The sequence below is a fragment of the Sciurus carolinensis genome, chromosome 3, assembly GCF_902686445.1.
Source record: "Sciurus carolinensis chromosome 3, mSciCar1.2, whole genome shotgun sequence".
Classification (NCBI taxonomy): Eukaryota; Metazoa; Chordata; class Mammalia; order Rodentia; family Sciuridae; genus Sciurus; species Sciurus carolinensis.
Window position 1 is genome coordinate 35,605,404 of NC_062215.1, and position 22,947 is coordinate 35,628,350.

The 22,947-nt window shown below is 35.6% G+C and overlaps 1 protein-coding gene across 8 annotated transcripts in view; it reads right to left on the reverse strand.

Annotated features, from left to right (window-relative positions):
• Bcas3 (BCAS3 microtubule associated cell migration factor) overlaps positions 1-22,947 on the reverse strand; it is a 564,794-nt gene that overhangs the window by 509,942 nt on the left and 31,905 nt on the right. For all 8 annotated transcript variants that reach the window (XM_047542954.1, XM_047542958.1, XM_047542956.1 and 5 more), the window contains exon 6: positions 14,666-14,747. In XM_047542954.1, coding sequence (XP_047398910.1) covers positions 14,666-14,747 — 82 coding nt within the window. The remainder of the gene's footprint in view (positions 1-14,665; positions 14,748-22,947) is intronic.

Consider the following 22,947-nt stretch of genomic DNA (forward strand, 5'->3'; position numbering starts at 1 on the left):
TTGCTGAGTCCATGTGCATGGTATGTTTTTCCCCATCCTTTCACCTTTAGTCTATGGGTATCTCTTTCTATGAGTTGAGTCTCTTGCAGGCAACGTATTGTTGGATCTTTCTTTTTAATCCAATCCGCCAGTTTATGTCTTTTGATTGATGAATTCAGGCCATTAACATTCAGGGTTATTATTGAGATATGATTTGTATTCCCGGTCATTTGGTTCATATTTAAATTTTTATTTATTTATTTATTTATTTATTTATTTTTTGACACATCTTGGTTCCTCCTTTATTTGACAGTTCCTGTAGGATAATTCCTCCCTTTGCTGATTTGCTTCTTTGTTTTTTATTTCTTCCTCATGAAATATTTTGCCGAGAATGTTCTGTAATGCTGGCTTTCTTTTTGTAAATTCTTTTAGCTTTTGTTTATCATGGAAAGATTTTATTTCATCGTCAAATTTGAAGGTAAGCTTTGCTGGGTATAAGATTCTTGGTTGGCATCCATTTTCTTTCAGAGCTTGAAAAATGTTGTTCCAGGCCCTTCTAGCTTTTAGGGTCTGGATTGAAAAATCTGCTGATATCCGTATTGGTTTCCCCCTGAATGTAATTTGGTTCTTTTCTCTCACAGCCTTTAAAATTCTGTCTTTATTTTGTATGTTAGGTATTTTCATTATAATGTGCCTTGGTGTGGGTCTGTTGTAATTTTGTGTATTTGGAGTCCTATAAGCCTCTTGAACTTGATTTTCCATTTCATTCTTCAGATTTGGGAAATTTTCTGATATTATTTCATTGAATAGATTGTTCATTCCTTTGGTTTGTTTCTCTAAGCCTTCCTCAATCCCAATAATTCTCAAATTTGGCCTTTTCATGATATCCCATAGTTCTTGCAGATTCTGTTCATGATTTCTTACCATCTTCTCTGTTTGTTCAACTTTGTTTTCGAGATTAAATATTTTGTCTTCAATATCTGAAGTTCTGTCTTCCAGGTGTTCTATCCTATTGGTTGTGCTTTCTATGGAGTTCTTAATTTGGTTTATTGTTTCCTTCATTTCAAGGATTTCTGTTTGGTTTTTTTTCAATATCTCTAACTCTTTATTGAAATGATCTTTTGCTTCCTGAATTTGCTCTGTTAACTGTCGATTGATGCGATCATTCAATGCCTGCATTTGCTCTTTCATCTCATCATTCAATGCCTGCCTTTGCTCTTTCATCTCATCGTTTGCTTCCCTAATCATTTTAATTATGTACATTCTGAACTCCCTTTCTGTCATTTCTTTTGCCATGCTGTCGTTGGATTCTATTGATGTAACATCTAGATTTGTTTGGGGCATTTTCTTCCCTTGTTTTCTCATATTGTTCAGGAATCAGTGGGTCATTAAGATATTGCAGATTTCCTCTATCAACTTATAATGTCCCTGAAGATTGCTAGTATATCCCCTCTTATCCTTCAGTAGCCTGAAGTCTTGGAGGAAGTTGATAATGCGGAGCTCCACAAAGAAGCTGCCTCTCTAGGGTGGTGACCCTCAGGTGGCGTATATTCCCTGCTAGTGGTCAGAGGTGTCTCTACTTGTTGACCAATGGTCATCCAATGGGGAACTAGGCTGCGGGCTAAGGCAAGGCCTATTTGTGCCTGTGTCTCTGGTTTAACCGTCCCTGTGGGAAAACCTCTCCCGGTAGGGAAGACTCACTCGGTGGGAACGTCTCGCTGGTCAGTTCCCCTCCTAGAGGTTCCCCTCAATCTACAACTACCGCCTGGGCTGGGCTGTCTTCCTCTGCAATGTTCCCAGGGGCCCGGACCTACCTCCTGGGCCTGGGAGCCTCACCCTTCGCAGGCGAGTCTCCTTAGGCTGCCTCTCCCAGATAATCTGCCCGCAGTCCTGGAAACTTCGCTCCGCCCCTAGGCGTGTCTCTGTGCGGCTCTTCCAGCAAGAAGCCACCTAGCTCCTGGGACCCTACTCTGCACCTAATCGCCTGGCTATGCGGCCCCTCCTCTGAGCTGCCACCTGGAGCCCTGTACAATAGCTCCGATACCCAGAGACCCGCCACACACCTCCTCCACCGGACAGCAGCCCGGTTTCCGACGCAGTCACTAGGAGTCCAAGCAACTCACTTGGAGTCTCCTCCTACCGCCAACCTCCCGTAGCCCTAGGCAGTCACTCCAAGCCCAAGTGACCCACCCTGTTCCTCCTCCTCCTCCTCGGGGTAGCCCCCTGGGTGTTCAGGGGCGGTGGCTCCGAGACCAAGTGACCCACCGCGCTCCTCCTCCAGGCAGGCCAGCGGTGTTCAGGAGCGGTCGCTTTGAGTGCAATCAACTCACCACTCGCCTCCTCCTCTGGCAACCGCCTGTGGCTCTGATGCAGTCACTCCTAGACCAAGCGACCCACCGCGCTTCTCCTCTTCCTCCGGGCAACCCCCCGGGTGTTCAGAAGCGGTCGTTCTGAGTCCAAACAGCTCAAGATGCAGCTCCTCCTCTGGCAACCGCCTGTGGCTCTGATACAGTCACTCCTAGACCAAGCGACCCACCGCGCTTCTCCTCTTCCTCCGGGCAACCCCCCCGGTGTTCAGGAGCGGTCGTTCTGAGTTCAAACAGCTTGCCACGCAGCTCCTCCTCTGGCAACCGCCTGTGGCTCTGATGCAGTCACTACTAGACCAAGCGACCCACCGCGCTTCTCCTCTTCCTCCGGGCAACCCCCCGGTGTTCAGAAGCAATTACTCTGAGTCTAAACAGCTCACCACGCAGCTCCTCCTCAGGCAGCCGCCCGGAGCCCCAGTGGTTGCTCCGAGTCCAAGCGTTGTGCTGAGCCGCCTCCTCTACAATGATCCCAGTTGTCTGTGTTTACCGCTCCAGCGGGGGGAGGGGCGTCTCGCCGAGCAACTCCACTTCACAAATTCCCTGCGTTCCGGGGCTACAGCCCCATCCGGGACGCCTCCCCAACGGGAGAGACTCACCCAGCGGCTTTGAGTTGGTCCCAAGTCTCTCACTATCTCCTCTTTTGAATCCTGCGTCCTGGAGCAACGTGAAATGCAGCCACCCTCTAGGCCGCCATCTTGAAACTCCCAATCAAAAATTTTAAATGAGCGAAAGGAAGATTAGTAGAGAAAGGAGAATAGGGGAGGGAGGAACAAAGTGAGAAGGGTGAAAGATTGATTGAAATCAAATTCCATGAATGTATGACTTTGTCAAAATGAATCCAACTACTATGTATAGCTATCATGCTCTAATTTAAAAATTAAATTTTAAAAATGAGCAGAAGATTTCAAAATACCCTTCTACAAAGATACCAAAAGGGCAAATAAGTACATGAAAAGATGTTCAATATCACCAGTCATTATAGAAACTGAAACATTGTTTATGCAAATACAAAATATGATAGCCACTTTGGAATATATTTGGGCACTATTTTATAAAGTTAAACATACATTTATATAGCCCAACAACCCCACTCCTCAATACTGACCCAAGAGAAACAAATACACTTATTATATATGTAATTATTCAGAGCCACTTATGTATAAGGACAAAACCGGAAACAACTCAAATAACCACTCTTGTAGACAGGATTTATAGTGTATCCAAACAATAGAAGATGACTCAGAAATTTAAAAAGGAATTAAAAACTGATACAACACAAATGATACTCCACAGCAGGATATGGCTAAGTGCAGTGATGCACACCTATAATCCCTTGGAAGTCTGAGGCAGCAAGATCACATGTTTGAAGCCAGCCTCAGCAACTTAGCAAGACCCTGCCTCAAAATAAACATAAAAGGCTGATGAGGTAGTTCAATGATAAAACACCCCTTGGTTCAATCCCTAGCACTACCAAAAAAAAGGTAAGTAATGAAGTTTAAAAATAGCCAGGCTCAAAAGAATGGTGTATATTCTAAGATTTTTTTGATTCTAGAAACAAACAAGAGTGACATAATGTGGTGCCAAAGGTGTAGGGAGGTGAGGGTATAAGAAGCCTTTTATTTTAAACAACTTAACTGCCATATAATTTACAGACCACATACTTCATCAATTTAAATGTGCAATTTAATAGTTCCTAGTATGCTCACCAAGTTGAAAAATCATAACACAACTAATTTCTGAGCATTTCCATCACCAAGAAATAAACACTATACACATTAGTAGTCACTCCCCATACCACATTGGTCCCAAAACCTAGGCAATCATTAAATTGTTTTTCTGACTCTATGGATTTACCTTCTTTGAAAATTTCATATAAATGGGGTAAACAACACGTGGCATTTTATGTCTGGTTTCTTTCACTAAAATGTAATGTTTTAAAGTGTCATCACAGCACAGCATGTACTTGAACTTTACTACATTTTATGGTCATATAATACTGCATTGTATGGATATATTACATTTTATCTGTTGATAGACATTTGGATTATTCACATTTTTTACTATTATATATAATGTTGTTATAAAAATTCACGTGTAAGTTTTTCCATGGACTGACACTTTCATTTTTCTTAGTTACATACCTAGTGAGAGAATTGATGCATTTATATGGTAACTCTATGTTTAACATTTTAAGGAACTGCCGAGCTGGTTTTCAGAGACTACACTAATCTTACATTCCCAAGGACTAAGCATGAGGGTTCTAACTGTTCACATCCTATCCAACACTTACTTTTATCTCTCTTATATATTATAATCATCCTAGTGGGTTGACAGGTAGACTTTCTTGCAGCAACAGAAAGGCTTTGTGTTTTGATTATAATCATTGTTACACAAATGTATCCATCTGTCAACTCATCTATGAACATACTTAAAACTGATGAATTTTGTTGATGTAAATTATTTCTCAATAAAGCTGATTTTAATATTCATGTTAAATTAAGTATTACTTAATTTGAACTTCTACTTTCACACCTACCAATGTGTTATGATAAGTGAACATAGATTTCTGAGACCACAGACTTGGTTAGTCACAAAGACAGCACACATTCTTCTCTACAGTTCCACAGTAAAAAGGCACTGAAGCTGCAGTGATAATAATCATCATCTCCATTACAAGTCTGTTTATTTGGGTCAGAATCATTAAGCTCACATGTAATTTCGTTGCTTCATGTTACACCTTTTTTACTAAATCTGATTTAAGATATCCAATGTACTTCTATTACTATACTCCAAGTCACATAAAAGAGAATCAACACTTTTTTTAAGGCTTGATGCAACTAAAAGCAACCAACATTTGGGTGGACTATCACTTTGTGATATTCTTTATCTCAACAGCTTATATTCTGAATATAGTATGATAGCATTTCTATAAACTGGTTACCATATTAATTATTTTCATTACTCTTCACCCTTAGACTAAGCAACTAAGGTCTTCAAATATGACAGACACACAGTAACTGAAGGTATTTAAGACTTTCAAATTTTTAAAGAGAGAGAAAAAGCTACTTCTTTACATATTTCAATAAATATACTAATGTGTGATGTCCTCAATAAGAAATGCATCCTTGAAATAGCTGGATTTGGTAAAAGTGTTTCCCTGTAGTCATGGAAAAAATCATATACTGGGAGACCATAAGGCCAAGGTGAGGTGAGATTTAAAGTACAAATTTTAGCTCCACCATTATCAACTGTCTGACTATGCCAGTCACTTAATATCTTAGAGTTTCAAAGCTTCCTCACTTATATATTAGGTACTTACCTTGCAGAACAGTGGTAAGTGGGAATGAGACAGATATCATTACACTATGTACATGTATGATTACACGAATGGTATGAATCTACATCGTGTACAACCATAGAAACGAAATGATGTAGCCCATTTGTGTACAATGAATCAAAATGCAGTCTGTAAAAATTTTAAAAATAAATAAATAACTAAAAAAAAAATTCTGACCATCACACAAGTGTCCCAGAAATAGACAAATAAAGGGGTCTTACCCAGTTTAAAAAAAAAAAAGTGGTAAGTGATGACAACATATATTATATAACTGATCTAGGAATGTCATCAGAAAAATATAATCTCATATTATAATTCACTTAATTTATAAACTTACTTCCTCCTTTTTCTGTTCTGCATGCTTCCTTTGTAAATAGTCCCCAGAAGAAAATACCCTAATTATAGGGTTCAGATAGCTAACTAAGAATATTCTTACATCAATGCATCAATGCCAGCATCATGACATTAACAAACACTAAAAAAGCAATTAGAGCCTAGAGTTGTGGCTCAGTGACAGAGAGCACTTGAATGGCATGTGTGAGGCCCTCGGTTTGATACTCAGCACCACATATAAATAAATAAAATAAAAAATCCATTGACAACTAAAAAAACATTTTAAAAAAGCAATTTTAAAAAGCAGTATCTCTAAAGTAGACATTCCCCCCTAAAATTCCCCCCTCAGACCAAAAACATTAACAAAATTCAAGATGAACATAAGTTATGTTCCCAAGGTACAATTTACCTCAACCACAGGCTTAGCAAAATACTGGAAAATGATCATAAGTAAGGCCTCAATAATAAACACTAGGTGTTATGAAGGAAATACACAATACACAATGTAAACAGAGAAGTAATTGGAGCAGAAAACATTAGGGAAGCCCTAAATCTCATAGTTTAGCCATTTAAAATGTCAATAAGCCTGTTTCCTTTTCTTTGCAATACACTGGTGATGACTGTAAGCAAATGTCAGTTGGCCTACTTTTGGAGGTTTGCTAGTATTTGGCTGAACAGACTGTGTGTGTATGTGTGTGTGTGTGTGTGTGTGTGTGTGTGTGTCTGTGTGTCTGTGTGCGTACGCACGCAAGCACTCATGCACGTGTGTGTATTATTGGGTTCACTTGTTTAACCAGTCATTAAAATGCTACATCAAAAAAAATTACAGCAAACACTTCTGGAGAACTTAGTCATAAATTCTGACTTCATAAAGCTTAACAAATCAAATAGTTCTTCTTTGAACATGATAAAAACCACATTTAAGTTGTCTGCAAAGAATGAAATAGACACTTGCACCATAAGAAAAATACTGTACACCCAACACTGAAAGTGTACTCTATTTGAAAATTTACAAAAAATAAGTTTCTGCCAACTGTCTTGAGATGAGTGCCAGAAATTTGGCCCATAAATATTTCAGCAAATTTTATATTCAAAAAATCCTCAGTCCTCAGAATAAAAGCACTGAGTTTTAAGAATTTGTCCTAAAAAAAACACTTGAATATTCAAAACATACACATGTTCAGAGCATTGAATTTCTAAGAAAAATGAGTAAGGCTGATGAATCAAAATATTACATGGTACCCCTCTAATATATGTACAACTTTTATGCATCTGTTAAAAATTGAGTAAAATATTGCTAGGTATGGTGGTACACACTTCTGATCCCAACTACTTGGGAGCCTGAGGAAGGAAGATCACAAGTTCAAGGCCAGGGTAACTTAGTGAGACCCAGCCTCAAAATAAAATCTTTTTAAAAGGGCTGGGGGCTAGGTTGTGGCTCAGTGGTAGAGTGCTGGCCAAGTCTGTATGAGGCACTGGGTTTGATTCTCAGCATCACGTATAAATTAATTAAATGAAGGTCCATCAAAAACTGAAAAAAAATTTTAAAAAGGGCTGGGAATGTAGCTCAGTGGTAGAGCAATTGCCTACCATACACAATACATCCTTTTTTAGTACAAAAAGAAAGAAAAAGGTAGAAAGAAAAATGAAGAGATTTGAAAATTATAAATAAGAAAAAAATAATAAAGTTGAATGTGCATTCCTATGAAATAACCCCAGGCCAAAATTATTGTCTTTCTCCGTGAACAGTACAAAAACAGCATGTACACAAGGTTAATATAATCCTAAAAGTTAAACGCTCTTAATGTAAATAAAAGCATTATCTCTTCAAGTCATTGATTAATTTTCAAGGAGAAATGAATTAAAAAAAGAAATAGTTGTCAGGCACACACCTGTAATCTCAGCTACTTGGGAGGCTAAGGTAGATGGATCACAAGTTCAGGGGAACTTAGAAAGATCTTGTCTCAAAATTAAATAAATAAATAAAGACTGGGGGTGGAGCTCAGTGGTAGAGAGTGCCTTGGTTCAAACCCCCATACCGCAAGAAAAAAAAAAATTAGGCACAGTTGGCCAGGAACGGTGGTATACACTTGAAATTCTAGCTGCTCAGGAAGCTGAGGCAGGAGCATGCCAACTTGGAGGACTGCCTGGGTCAGTTAGAAAGACACTGTCTCAAAAATAAAATTTTAAAAAAGGATCCTGCATGTACTCCAGTGGAAAAGAACTTGCCTAGCACAGGTGAGCACCTGGGTTTGATCTCTTGTACCACAAAAAAGAAGAACAAAATTAGACACAGTTGGCATGCCTAGTGTGTGCAAGGCCCTGCGTTGAACACCTACCCCCACACACACACAAAAAAAAAGATGAAATATGATGTTATTTTATTCTTGGGGAGGGGAGGTTGTGAACTACTGAGAATCGAACCCAGGGGTTCAAACAGGCTAGGCAAGTGCTTTTCCACCGAGCTATAATCCCTACCCATGAAGAGATTTTCTAGCATGAAACTAACAAAAAAAAAATTATAAATGTGACAGTATGCAATAGATAACAAAAAAGGCAAGATATCAACCAAATGTATAGCACATACATAATAATATATTACTAATAATAAGGTAGCAGAGTTCAAATCAATAACCACAGAATTGAAGCAAGTATAAATGTCAAAACATACTCAAACATATAAAAGGCAAAAAATCCTCCCTAGTAACCAATGATCAAAAAATTAAAAATGAATAGGATTTTTCTCCATCAGATAGGCAAAAACCAAAAAGATTTAAAATAGCAAGTATAGGACAGAATAGGGAAAAAAGGCATTCTGTGTACAGGTGCTGTATACACTCTCAAAGGCAATTTTACAAAATGTACCAAAATCTTAATGTATACATCCTTTGATGTTACTATTCCGTATCAGGGAGTTATCCTTATAAAAAATTCCTTGCATTTATGTCTGTGTGTATATGTGTGTTGCAGTGCTGGGGATCAAACCCAGACCTCACACATATTGGACAAGTGTTCTACCAGAGCTGCACCCCCAGGCACTTCTTGTATTTTTTTTTAAACACAGGTAAAGTCAGGTCTCTGTAGTCACAGGTCCTACCCAGATTCAACCCATCTTAGATAAATATATGTGGGGGGAAAAATTTGTGTCTACTGAAAATAAACAGACTTCTTTTTCTTCCAGTAACTCCTTAAACAATACATTGTAAAAATCACTTATATAGTATTTGCACTGCATTAACTATTGTAAGCAATCTAAAGGTCATTTAAAGGATGTGTGAGTTATATACAAATAGTATGCCATCTGATATTAAGGATCGTGTTATCAAAGAGATCCTGCAGCCAATCACCCACAGTTACTGAGGGATAAAAAGATATGATATGGAAGCACATGACAACATAAGTAAAAAGGAAAGAGCTGAAAACAATGTAAATGTTATTAACACGGAACATTATATAAATTTTAGCAAGGATGAAAAATATTCCTAAGTTTTAAAATGGAAGAATGTTTGTAATTTAAATCATAATAAAAAAAACCCTTCACATACCCATGCATTCATATCAGGGAATATGTGTAAAGAACCTAAGGCTGGTGGTCTGGGATATAGTAACCCAAGTTAGTTTTATGCACATATGAATAATTAAGGGGAAAAGTCTAGGAATATGTATCTTAAGCTGTTAATTTAGGCCAAACATTACATGTTTAATATCTGAGGAAGAAAGGAAATGAAGAGGGAAAAAAAGGAGGAGGAAGAAAAAAATTAGAAGAAAAAATTAAAAATAAATAAAAAGAAAGAAAAAGGTAATGATTTGTTAACACAAAATTACAATATTTACTTTATTTCAATATTCTTTGAATTTTTGTAATGAATATTTTTAGTTGTTAGAATTACAGGGTTTTAAGAAATTAAAAACATGCTAAAGGAAGTAAACATTTCCTCTGATTCTAATCCTCAAAAATAATTTTTATAGGCAAAATATCAATAACCATATAAAAATTTTGACTTAAATGTTAAAATATATGTACACATTTTATTAGGTAAGAGAGATACTAAAAACAAAAGTGGTTACACGGAGTAAAGAATAAGAAGAATTTGCTTTATTTGGAATCAAATTCTCAAAGGACAGATGTTTTTAAAACTTTTTAGTTGCAGATGGACATAATACCTTTATTTTATTTATTTATTTATTTTTATGTGGTGCTGAGGATCAAACCTAACGCCTCACACAGGCTAGGCAAGTGCCCTACCACTGAGCTACAAACATGGCCCCTTAAAGGACAGATTTTTAAGATAATTAGTAATCATTTTTATCTAGTATAAAAATACCAGCTGCCTGACCACAGCTTTCTGGAATGCTATATTTAAAAAAAATTCTAAAGCAGATCTAAATTCATTAAGAAAGTGACTAATCATTGATAGTGGGCCAAGAAGCAGGGAAACACAAGTTATATTTATATGAGTAAATGCTCACTAATTACAATGATGGGTTCTTCTATGAGATAATGCCACATTCAAATCCTTTAGTTTTTCAGTTTCAGTTAAGGTACAGATGAACAACACAAACACCTTCAAGGCCATAAATTTCAAAAGATTATAAAACACAATAATATTCAACAAATATTTATTAACACATCTATTTGTGAAGCACAAATAGATAAAAAAAAATCTAAAAATGCAACAAGCAAGAGGGAACAGAGCGAATAAATACAATAAGCCCTATGGGAATACAAATGACTGATAGCAGATGAGGAGCAAGAGGAGTAGGAGGGACCTGAGTATTGTAAAAGAGGAAATCGGCCAGGCATTGTGGTACACCCCTAACTCAGGGGCTGAGGCAGGAGGATTCCAAGTTTGAGGTCAGTCTCAGCAACTCAGCAAGATCCTATCTCAAAATAAATAATAAAAACAGCTGGGAAGTAGTTCAGGGGAAAAGCACCCCTGGATTCAATCTCCAGTACCAAAAATAAAATAAAATAAAAAATAAAAGAGGAAATAGAAAATTTAAAGGCCTAAAAGCAATAGGATGGATGATTCAGGAAATGAAAGAAACTCCCAAAGGCATGATTTAGAGCAATTAGTAGCACAGAGAGGGTAAGGATGATAAAAATGCAAAAAGAGACTATAAGGGGATAAATTCGCAAAAAAAAAAAAAAAAGTAATGAGTCTTTTTTTTTCAGCAGTTCTACTAAATTCCCTTATTTCTACTAGTTTATAGATTTGTTTGCATTTTTTAAATACATAATCATGTTATCAAGGAATATAGAATTTTCTTTCTGATGATTATGCTTTTATTTATATTCTTATCTTATTTTAATGACTAGGACCTGAGTAAACAGATGTGGTAACAGAAGCCAGCCCAAACTCAGCAAGAAAACACTCATTGTATCACCATCAAGTATGATGGCTGTAGATTGTTTTTAATACACAACCTTTAATTATATTCATGAGGTTTCTTTACATTCCTAGTTAACTGAAACTTTTTATCATAAATGATAACAGAATTTTGTCAAAGCGTTTTTTTTCTATTTCTGTTGAGATGATCATATGGGTTTCTTCATTCAAATACAGCAAATTACACTGATTTTCAAATATTAACCAACCTGTTTTCCTGGAATAAATCTCCCTCGGTCCTGTTGAGTAATGCATTCTGGATTCTAGTTGGTAATATTTATATGTAAATTGTGCCAAAAGGAAGAAAGGCATAGAAGGAGCAGAAGAGGGAGAGAGGTAGGGAATGGAGAAAGTATCAGATATGAAAAATTGAGACTGATTGATAAGAAAAACCTGACAGCAGAGTCAGGTGCGGTGGAGCACACCTGTGATCCCAGTGACTTGGGAAGCTGAGGAAGGAGGATCTCAAGTTCAAGGACAGCCTCAGCAACTTTGGAAGGTGCTAAGCAACTCAGTGAGACCCTGTCTCTACATAAAATACAAAAAAGGGATGGGGATGTGGCTCAGTGTTTAAATGCCCCTGAGATCAATTCCTGGTACCAAAAAAGAAAAAGATGTCAAAATGGCTTCAGACTCTTCCACATAACTCTAAAAGAATGCCTTCAAAATTGGAAGTAACGTGATTACAAACACACAGCTGTTAACCAGCCAAATTATCAATCAAGAGTTAAGGGAGAATAAAGATATCTTCAGACAGACAAGATCTCCCACATATAATTTTTTAGGAAGTTACTACAGGACTTCTTCCATCAAAATGAAGGAATAAAGCATAATAGGTTTAAAAAAAAAAAAAAGGAAAAGTAATGGGGAATTGCTATTTTCTATTACAAACTTTAGGGGATCAGTTGCATGTTTTACATTTAATCAAAACAAATCTAAAAACCTTGCCAAATACATTTGGGCACAGTGGCACACGACTATAATTCCAGCAGCTCTGGTGGAACAACATAAGGATTTAGAGTTCAAAGCCAGTCTCAGAATCTTAGCGAGGCCCTAAGCAACTCAGCAAGGCCCGGTCTCTCAAAAAAATATAAAAAAGAGCTGGGGATGTGGCTCAGAGGTTAAGCACCCCTGAGTTCAATCCCTGGTACCAAAAAAAACAAAAAGCAAAAACAAAACTTTACCAAATACAAAGAAAGCTATACGATATAACAGAGTTGTAGCTCAGTGGTAGAGTACTTGCCTACCATGTGTAAGGCACTGGGTTCCATCCTCAGCACCACATAAGAATAAATAATAAAATAAAATTATTGTGTCCACTTACAACTAAAAAAAAATTTTAAAAAGATGTAACAAAATATTTACCCATGCAAAATTTATTTTAAGTTAGCAATATTTTTAAAGAAATATATTACAGTGGAAGAAATATTCCATTAAATAGCAAAGTAAATAAAAGCTACTTTTTTGTGTGGTGCAGGGGATTGAACCCAGGGCCCTTGTGCTTGCAAGGCAAGCACTCTACCAACTGAGCTATCTCCCCAGCCCTAAAAACTACTTAAAAAAAAAAAAATATATATATATATATATATATTTTATTTTTTTTTTTAGTTACAGATGAATACAATACCTTTATTTTATTTATTCATTTTTATGTGGTGCTGAGAATGGAACCCAGTGCCTTATACATGTGAGGCAAACACTTCACCACTGGGCGGAAACCCCAGCCCAAAATCTACTTTTAAATAGTTACAAAAGTAGTATTTTTATAATTTTTATTACTTTGATACTTTCAGGAAGTATTTCTGCCACAAGTAAAAGAAAAGAAAAGTTGAACATTGGACTAAACAAAATAATTTTATAAATAAAATGAAGAGAGAAAAGTCTGCCTCTGTGAATACCATACAAAAGAAACAAAGAGCAGAGTCCTTTAGTATTAAAGTTCTTGTTGATGGTGATCATCCAAAGATAAAGTTGGTTATTCCAAAACTTTATAGGAAAGGGTAGTCTAGAGTCTTCTCTTGTCAAAATATTTCACCAAAATACAAATGCAACAGAAAATGGGGAGGTGAGGGGGAGCACAAGCAAGGGAGCACACTTGTGGGGAGTGAAGGAAAGGGCAGAGAAAGAATATGCATGCAAAGGAGAGAGAGCACAAGGGTGCACTATGCACCTGAAATCTCTATATGAAATCTGTATGTCATACAGTTGAATAGAAGGTACAAAATCTCCACATGACAGCAGGATAGTGTTGCCTTGTTACCTCTACCCTTCCCATTTCATTTAAGCCGGTTTAATCACTAAATTAATCCCTAAAAATACTTATGCACAATCACATTGTCCCAAGTTTTAGTAAATGTCATTCTCACCAATTTAGAGAATTAACTGCAATAAGAAGTCTTAGGGGATTTTGCACATCAGAGTAATCTTTTAAAATATAATAGAATTAAAATATTTAATATCCCCTTTTTAAAAAAGATTTTAAAGTATCCAAACATGATTAATCTGATTAGGTCTTCAGCACACATGCAAAATACTCTTGAGTGAACAAAAGCAAGTTAATGAGAAAATACAACTTTTCCAAAGCTCAAAGTCTGAAAGAGCCAAGGGTTACTTAGATACCGAAAAAGCCAATTAAACATAAACATACATTTAAATTTTTCTACATAAGTATAAAACATAATTATCTAAACACGTTAAGAAGTATTCATTGTCACATCAGAGTTACAAGGTTAAAACCCCGAAACTCCACTTCTGACACAGCTGAAGACGCAGAAAGCGGAGTCGTCTACAACGGAGATAATAGTGAAAACCAAGCTCTCCCCAACAGTGAGTATAACTGAGAAGAAGGGCAGAGAATGTGAACAGAGACCTGGGGAATACCCACAGAAGGAAAGCTAAGCCAGAAGCATAACAAAGGCAGCACAGTCGCGAAGAAGGGATCTGGGAAGAAGGAGGCCATGAAAGCCAAGAGAGAAGAGGGCTTCAAGAAAGAGCTAGCAAAGGCAGAGGCTAAATTGAGATCAAAGAGGCTGAAGATAAATCAAAACCACAGCAGAAAGTGAATAGCCATATTGAATTGGTTAAGATTACCTATTCCATCTCAACTGACAGAACTAAGGGTTTATCTTGCAGGGAGGAGGGGAAGGAGAATGGACACTTGGGGGAAAACAGACTTTAGTTATCATTCATGCTGTCTGTAGTCCAAGACCAACAAAAGAGAAACTCTGAATGATTTGTTTCTTCTTAAGAGCTACACTCACCAAACTGTGGAGCAGGCAAGATTCTAGCTGCTCGAATTGGGCCATGTCGAACAGAGAAGAGCTCCTGCGCTTCCCCACTAATCTGCATAAAAGAAGATAGAAAAAAATTCAGTAAATTAAAATGTAGGTCACATTATTGGATGAAAGCAAGATTCCCTAAATTTTAGTATAATTTGCCTAAAATATACAGGCGCGCGCGCACACACAAACACACACACACACACCCCTATTTTAGCCTGGTCATACACATTAAATACATTCATACTTTAAATTATCATAAGCATTTCTAGAAAAACATGATATTATAAACTGGAAAAAATGGTCTATACTGGAAGTCTACAATTTTTATCTTATTAAACTATTAGAAATCTGTTCAGTTCCTACTCCAGAGCTTTCCATTTCAGAGCAAAGCAACTATGATACTATTCTGAAAAGCTCCACTTAAATATTGTAGCAACTTTCACCATTTACTAGAACTGCTTATGCTTCTGGGACTTTTAAGCCTATATTCTTTTAAAATTATAAAATAAGAAGGAAGAGCTGCTGAAAATGTCTCCAAGATACTTTTAATTTAATTTAATGCTATGAATAAGAGTCATGTAAACAATCTTTATTTTAGTCATGTAATCATTTTTATTATACACAAAAACCAAACACCGTACAAATGTCCATGCTGAGAGATATCAGATTTATTCCTCAGATATATAAAGTACAATAATCCAAAGGGTAAAGAGGTACAGCTTTTCAACTGCAGACTGACATATTGAGCAGATTAAATTAACATTAGTGAAGAACTGCTTTTCAGACTTATTGTAAGTGATAATGTACGTCTCAAAACATTTTCATAATTGTTTAGAGTTTAATGGAATATGTAATATCAAAGAAAATGGCATAGATTATAAAACTAGTTCTACATACCTAAGAATTTATAATAAATGTAATGAAGACAAAAATTCATCAAAAGAAATACACTACTGATATTTCTAATAGGACTGCCCAACAAGTAGTTTAAAATATCAAAAAGAGAAGTGAGGCCCTAAGCAATTTAGCGAGACCCTGTCTCTAAATAAAATATAAAAAGGGCTGGAAATGTGGCTCAGTGGTTAAACAACCCTGAGTTCAATCCCTGATACCAAAAAAAAAAAAAAAAATAGAGTCAGGCACAGTAGTGCATGCCTATAATCCCAGCTACTCAGGACTGATGCAAGAAAATCCCAAGTTCAAGGCCAGCTTCAGCAATTCAGCAAAACTCTGTCTAAAATAAAATAAAATAAGGGGCTGAGAATGAAGCTCAGTGGTAGAGAGCTTGCCTAGCATGTGTGAGGGTCTGCATTCTATCCCCACTACTAGAAAATAATAAAATATTAAAAATATATATTACAAGAGGATTATAAGTCTTCTAATATTAAACTGCATATCTGCAGAGGTACCTTTTAGAAATAACTACTTTTTTACATTTCCACCTCTTTTATATGAATTTAAAAACTACAAACTATAAATAGTTTTCCTTCCTATAAATATTTATTGGCCACAACAACAAATCCTTCTATAGGACTTTGGATGAAGAAAACGTGAGGAGTGGAGAGATCAACTGTGCAGCAACAGCACCACCTATCACCAAAGAAACACATAAATGCAATCACCACAGTACAGTAATCTAGGAGAACGTATCTTCTCCACGTATCCTTTGTGACTTTAATTTTCATAAAAAGAAAAGAAAACCATGGCCAGCATCTACTGTAGCTCTTAAGTCTATATTTTATTCATATTGAACAAAATTTAAAATATAGAAAAAACTTTCATTCCATTTTCTACCCAATACAGTAAACATATATTCTCTTAAATCTATTAAGTATAATCTGATTGTTTAAGCACACATGCTCTAAAGGGTGAAGCACAATGTACTCTAAGTATATTACAGATAAGCTCTGCCTAGATCCACATGTGTCACTCTTGAAATTTTAACATAGACAAAGAATGAAAAGAATGGCACCCAAACCATTTATATTTTGAAAATAAAATGTTTGCTGGGAAAGAGATAAATAAACAGTCTTCTCCAATACACCTACTATTTCTATTAGGAAGAAAAATGAAAAATACATTTTAAAATAATACTGTAGGACTTATATTGAAATTGTAATTTGAGAATAATAAAGAACACCTCTCACAAGTTTTATACCTATAAAGAATTTCAGTATTTAACATAACATCAGCTGTTCTGTACTATTATTTCCATGTGCCATAGGTCTGGCATTTGGTTCAAAATCAAACAAAACCTTAATGTTAAGAAAGTATGGGGGCTGGGGAGATAGCTCAGTTGGTAGAGTGCTTGCCTTGTAAGCACAAGGCCCTGGGTTTGAATCCCCAGCACCACCCAAAAAAAAAAAAAAGAAAGTATAAGCATATTTTAAGTGAGCATCTATACTCAAATATAACAAAAATAATTGAAAAATCTGTCTTGGTATATTCATAACTTTGTTTACCACTGTATTTAATACACACGAACTTACTTTGACACACAAAAAATGTTTGAAATTTGACAAACCTAAAAGCCCTATTCCAAATCCCTCTTTATACAAAGAGCAACAGGTGAGAAGAAAAAGAACATTAGGTTGATAATCAAATGCATCCCCACATGCATGGTCCATTTCTCATGACCTCTAAATTAAGGTCCTAGAATCTTTGTTTAACTAACAGGAAAAGGGAGGAGGGAGGAAGTATTGTGTCACATTTATGGATATTTGTGAATATAATAAAACCATGATTATACAACATACTGAAATTAGAAGCTTAGGTCTAAACTATCCTATGAGAGACACAGATATCAACTTTCCCAGAAGAGAAGTCTCTGAATAATATGTGAAAATTCTATATTAAAATACCATTTTAGAATAGATCCAGTGCTACCAAAGACAGAATGTGTACACTTTGGAAAGGGCACACAGAGGATGTATATGTTCTTACAAATTCTGTTTTAGCTACTATTCTAAATTGCCTTTAATAATTTTATCCAGCATGTTCACTGGTAATTTTGCTTTCAAATAAACAAGTGTCAAAACATTTTCTAAAAGGGCTATCGAACATGACTTTAAGGTTTCTTAAAAAGAGCTCATTGAAAATGGCAAAGAATCTCACAGATGAGGATTTTATAGGTCCTGAAAAGAATCACACAGAGCTGTAAGTTCACTACCAATGATAACAATAAATACAAGAACAATAAACACAGAACTACAAGGAAGGAGTGTACGGAGTAGTGTTGCAGCTTCTTGGCATCTGTGGTAACATGGGGAGAGAAGCAAACAGGGAGCAAACCTCCCTAAGTGCTCCTCATGGTCGCTGCCTTTGTTCTTACTGGTATTTTAATTTCTGATGACAGACTTTTGTTGTTTGGGGCATAAACCGGACGTACAAGCTTGGAGGCACAGTAAAGAGAACAAAGAATGATTTGTTCACACTGTAGGAAAAAAATCTTTTCCAACCATAGAAAATAGCTTTCGCATGGTGAAAATATGCAAATTACATACCAAACTAAAAAAGGGGTGGGGGAATACAAGCTCAGAATCTTACAACTCAATCTAAGGCAAAAGGAAATTACAGCAGCGGAGAGAATAATACACACAGAGAAAAGGTTATAAAAGTGCTAGGAGAGCTTAAGTGCTTATACTTAAGTCTGAAAGCAAACAAAGGTCATTCATCCCTCAGAACCAAACTTGTTTCTTAAATCCTGATGTTCAACTGGCTGCCAAATGGAAAACTAAAATACCAAGGATAATAAAAATAATACTTTACGATACCATGGAATTAAGACAACAGTACATATTCATACCCCCATCTTCCCCTACATTGGTAAAATGGTGGACTGTGGTCAGCAAATGATTTTTTAGCAAATTTTACTGAAAGATAATAAACACTTAAAAATGTATAAATGTAAAAATGTATAAAAGGGTTGGAGTTATGGCTCAGTAGTGGAGCACTTGCCTGGCTGTATGAGGCACTGAGTTCGATCCTCAGAACCACATATAAATAAATTAATTAAATTAAGGTCCATCAACAACTAAAATACATATAAATATATATATGAAATATATATATATATATATGTGAATTTTTAAATGTACAAATCACCCAGGCCCAGTGGTGCACACCTATAATTCCAGCAACTCCAAAGCTGAGACAGAAGGGTCTCAAGTTCAAAGCCAACCTCAGGAACTTAGCATGACCCTAAGCAATTTAGCAAAACCCTGTCTCAAAAAATAAAAAGGGGTGGGGATGTGCTCCATGGTTAAGCACTCCAGGGTTCAATCCCCAGTATCAAAAAAGAAAATTAAAAGGGTTGGGGATGTAGCTCAGTAGTAGAGCATCCCTACTTTCAATTTCCAAAACCCCCCATCCCAAAAAAAGCACAAATCATGAGTTATATGTATAGCTTAGTGAGTGTTCAATATTAATGCACTTTTGTTACCAGCATGAACAACAAGCCAAAGCACATTAGGAAAACTCAAAAGGTCCCAGCACACCCCTTCCCAGTCATAATCCCATTTTAAGGATAACTAACCACGAGTCTGACTTTTAATACTTTTCATAAGTTTTACTTGTTAAACTTAGTGTAAACGAGATCACACAGTATATACTGTTGTGGTGGATTCTTTTGCACATTACTATGCTTATGAAATTAATTAGTTGTTGCACGTGATTGTAGTTTTCTGGCTTTAGTTTTCTGTTGTTGTATAGAATTCCATTGTATAGAATTACTATAATTTCACCCACTCTACTGTTGATGAACCTCTGGGTTGTTTCTAGTTTTTTAATATGCCAAGAAAAATTGTAAAAGATTTTGAAATGGGAAAAAAAGACTACTGTGTGTTCTCTCAATAGATTGCCAATAATTCTCTGGAGGGCCCAGTGGGTTTTTCTGATACCACAGGGATCCTCATCTTTTCTTTGAGTGGGCAATCTTAAGATACTCTGAAGAAAACTGATAGAAATAAAATTAATTCTTGAATACAGAAATGAAAATGAACTTCGTCAATTAGAAATACAATTGAATTGCCCCCTGCAGAAATGATGATTTAAAGCAATAGCTTTTTGGTTTTGGTTTTGTTTTACTTTGCTTAGTTTGTTTGTTTGGGGTGGTGCTGGGACTCAAACTCAGCTAGGAAAAGCACTGGGTTTTCCTAACCTAATAATAATCTAACACTGGGTTTGCTGGGTAAATGCCCTACCACTGAACTACATGCCCAGCCCAAGCAATATATTTTAGTGCCAACAGGATATTAATGAGGTTTGTATCTATCAGCAAATTCATTTTAATGTGCCTATGGTGGCCTACATTTATTCTTCACCTTCTCCTTTGAACTACCTATAAAACTTCCCAATTCGCTCATTAATGAATGAATAAGTTAAATAAGATCTAGGTCACTTGTCCCTTTTATAGTTGTATATAAGAATCTTTATTTACAATTTTGAAAATAACATCACAAAAACCATTCTTGCAGATGGTTTTTGATGAATAAGTACTTTTGGAGTAAACAGTATATTTCCTTCTATATAAGGATATAGGATAGTATAGAGAAAAATCAATGAAACCAAAGTTGATTGTCTGAAAAGATCAATAAAAATCATTAAGGCTCTAGCCAGGGCTGGGGTTGTGGCTCAGTGGTAGAATGCTTGCCTAGCATATGTGAGGCACTGGGTTTGATTCTCAGTGCTGCATATAAATAAATAAAATAAAGATATTGTGTCCATCTACAATTTTTAAAAAAAATTGTTTAAAGACTCTAGCCAGCTTGAGAGAGAAAGAAGGCACCAATTACTAATAAAAGAAAAGAAAGAGGGAAGATCACTACAGATCCCATGAACGGGGAAAGAATAATGGACAAATTTTCACCCATATTTGATAACCTAGGTGGAATGAATCAATTCCTTGAAAGACACAATCTGTCAAACTCACACAAGAAGAAAGCAACAATAACTTCCCAAAGACAAAGCACCAGAACCAGACAGTTCACTGGTGAACATTACCAAATATTTAAGAAACAAATAATACCAATTCCCTAAAATCTCTTCCAGAAGAAAAAATCAGCAAGAATACTTCTAATCATCTATGAGGCCTCCATTACCCTAATACCAAAGCCACAAAAAAGACATTCATTATAAGGAAACCATAGACTCTCATGAACATAGGTATAAAAGTTCTCAACAAAGGAGTAGCAAATCAAACCCAACAATGTATTGTAAGAATGATACATCATGACCAAGTGGGTTTTATGCCAGGAATACAAAGCTGGTTCTACATTCAAAAAAAAAAAAAAAAATCACTGAATTCGACCCAATCATATTAACTAATTGAATAGGAAAAATCATATGTTCATATTTAATAGATAAAGAAAAAACATGTAACAAAATCCAAATATATTCATAAATAGAAAAACTTCCCACTAAACTAGAAATAGAACTTCTTCAACTTAATTAAAACATATACAAATTTTAAAAAACTTAGAATTAACACATTAATGGTGAGAAACTTTATGCGTTTCCCACAAATACAGGAATGAAACAAGGATGGTTCATCTCCCACTCAGGGACTAGGGACTAAACCCAGGGTCAGTCTATCACTGAGTTGAGACTGGCCTCAAACATGCAATCCTCCTGCCTCAGCCTCTCAAACTACTGGGATTACAAGCAATACACCACCACATCCAATTTATAAAATGTTTTTAAATCTTTTCTAAAATGTTGACCACCAGAGATCTAAAAATAGCCCATTTAAATATACAAATGCAATTATCAATCTTTTCTCATTGTTTCATATATATTAACCATAGGGACACAACACAAGTTCTTGAAAATGAAGATTATTTCGTTACTTTTAAACTTTTTTTTTTTTTTTTTTTTTTTTTTTTTTTTTTTTTTGCGGTGCTAGGGATTGAACCCAGGGCCTTGGGCTTGCAAGGCAAGCACTCTACCAACTGAGCTATATCCCCAGCCCACTTTTAAACTTAAAAAATAACACAACTAAAAAGTTTTTATTAGGAGAAAAAAGGTAATCTAAGACCTTTAATATCAATCAATATGGACTCAATTGTAACAAATGTATCATACAAATAAATGTAAGATGTTAATAGTAGGGGGGAAAGTGGAACTGCAGCAGGGATATGCTAGGACTCTACTTACATCTTAACTTTTCTGTAAACTTAAAACTACTCAAAAACAATAGGACTACTAATTTAAATACATACAGAAAATACTTTTGAAAACTTTAAAATTCTAAAAAATAAAGTTAATCTCTCCTAATAGCAACAAAAGGGGGAAAAGATGAAAGAAAAAACAGAAATGAGAAGGAAGAAGGATAATTAAGGTCTCATAAGGACTTTAGTTTCTAAAGCAGTAAAAGACCTCAGCAGTCCCTTCAAATATACAGCATATCATTCTCAATTTTCTATATTTCACAATATATATTTCACAATACAGAAACAACACCTGAACAATGCTGCTTAAAAAGACTGTTGCATTACTGTTTTCAACTTAAAAAGTAACAATTTTTTTTTCTTAATAACAGGAGAAATGCTGAAAATGTAAAGAGAAATGGGGTAGGTCAAGGCAGGTACCATCTTATAATAAAGAACTCAGGTAAGAAGCAATAAAGAGACTTTGCCCAGCTAAATAAGTAGCCATTATAACTACAAAATAAACTGTATTAGGAACTGACAGTCTCTCCCAGAATCACCATGGAAGAAGTATTTGATGATAGTTCCACATTTCTGCATTCAATCAACTGGACATAAAAAATATTCTGGAAAAAGAATTATATCAGTACTAAAGATGTGGTCTTTTTGTGTGTGCCATTATTCCATAAACAATAAATATAATAACTATTTACATGGCATTTACATTATATTAGATATTATAAATAGTCTAGATATGATATAAAGTATACAGGATGATATCTATAGGTTTTATGATATATTACATTTCATTTTCATTTATTTTTATTAGTTCCTTTAAATTATACATAATATTAGGGTTCATTTTCACATTATTATGCAAGCATGTAATGTAATTTGCTCTAATTCAGTCCCAAGTATTTTTAATTGCACAGTTTTATATGAGCATCAACAGATTTTAGTGTATGTAGACTGGGTAGTCTTGAAACCAATCCCCCATGACAGATGACTGTATTTTCATTTTATACATATGAAAACAAAAAAAACTGCAAAAAATTGTCCAGCCTCAAAAGACCTCAAAATTTCCTACTGATATACTGTATTCAAAGTAGTTCTTAG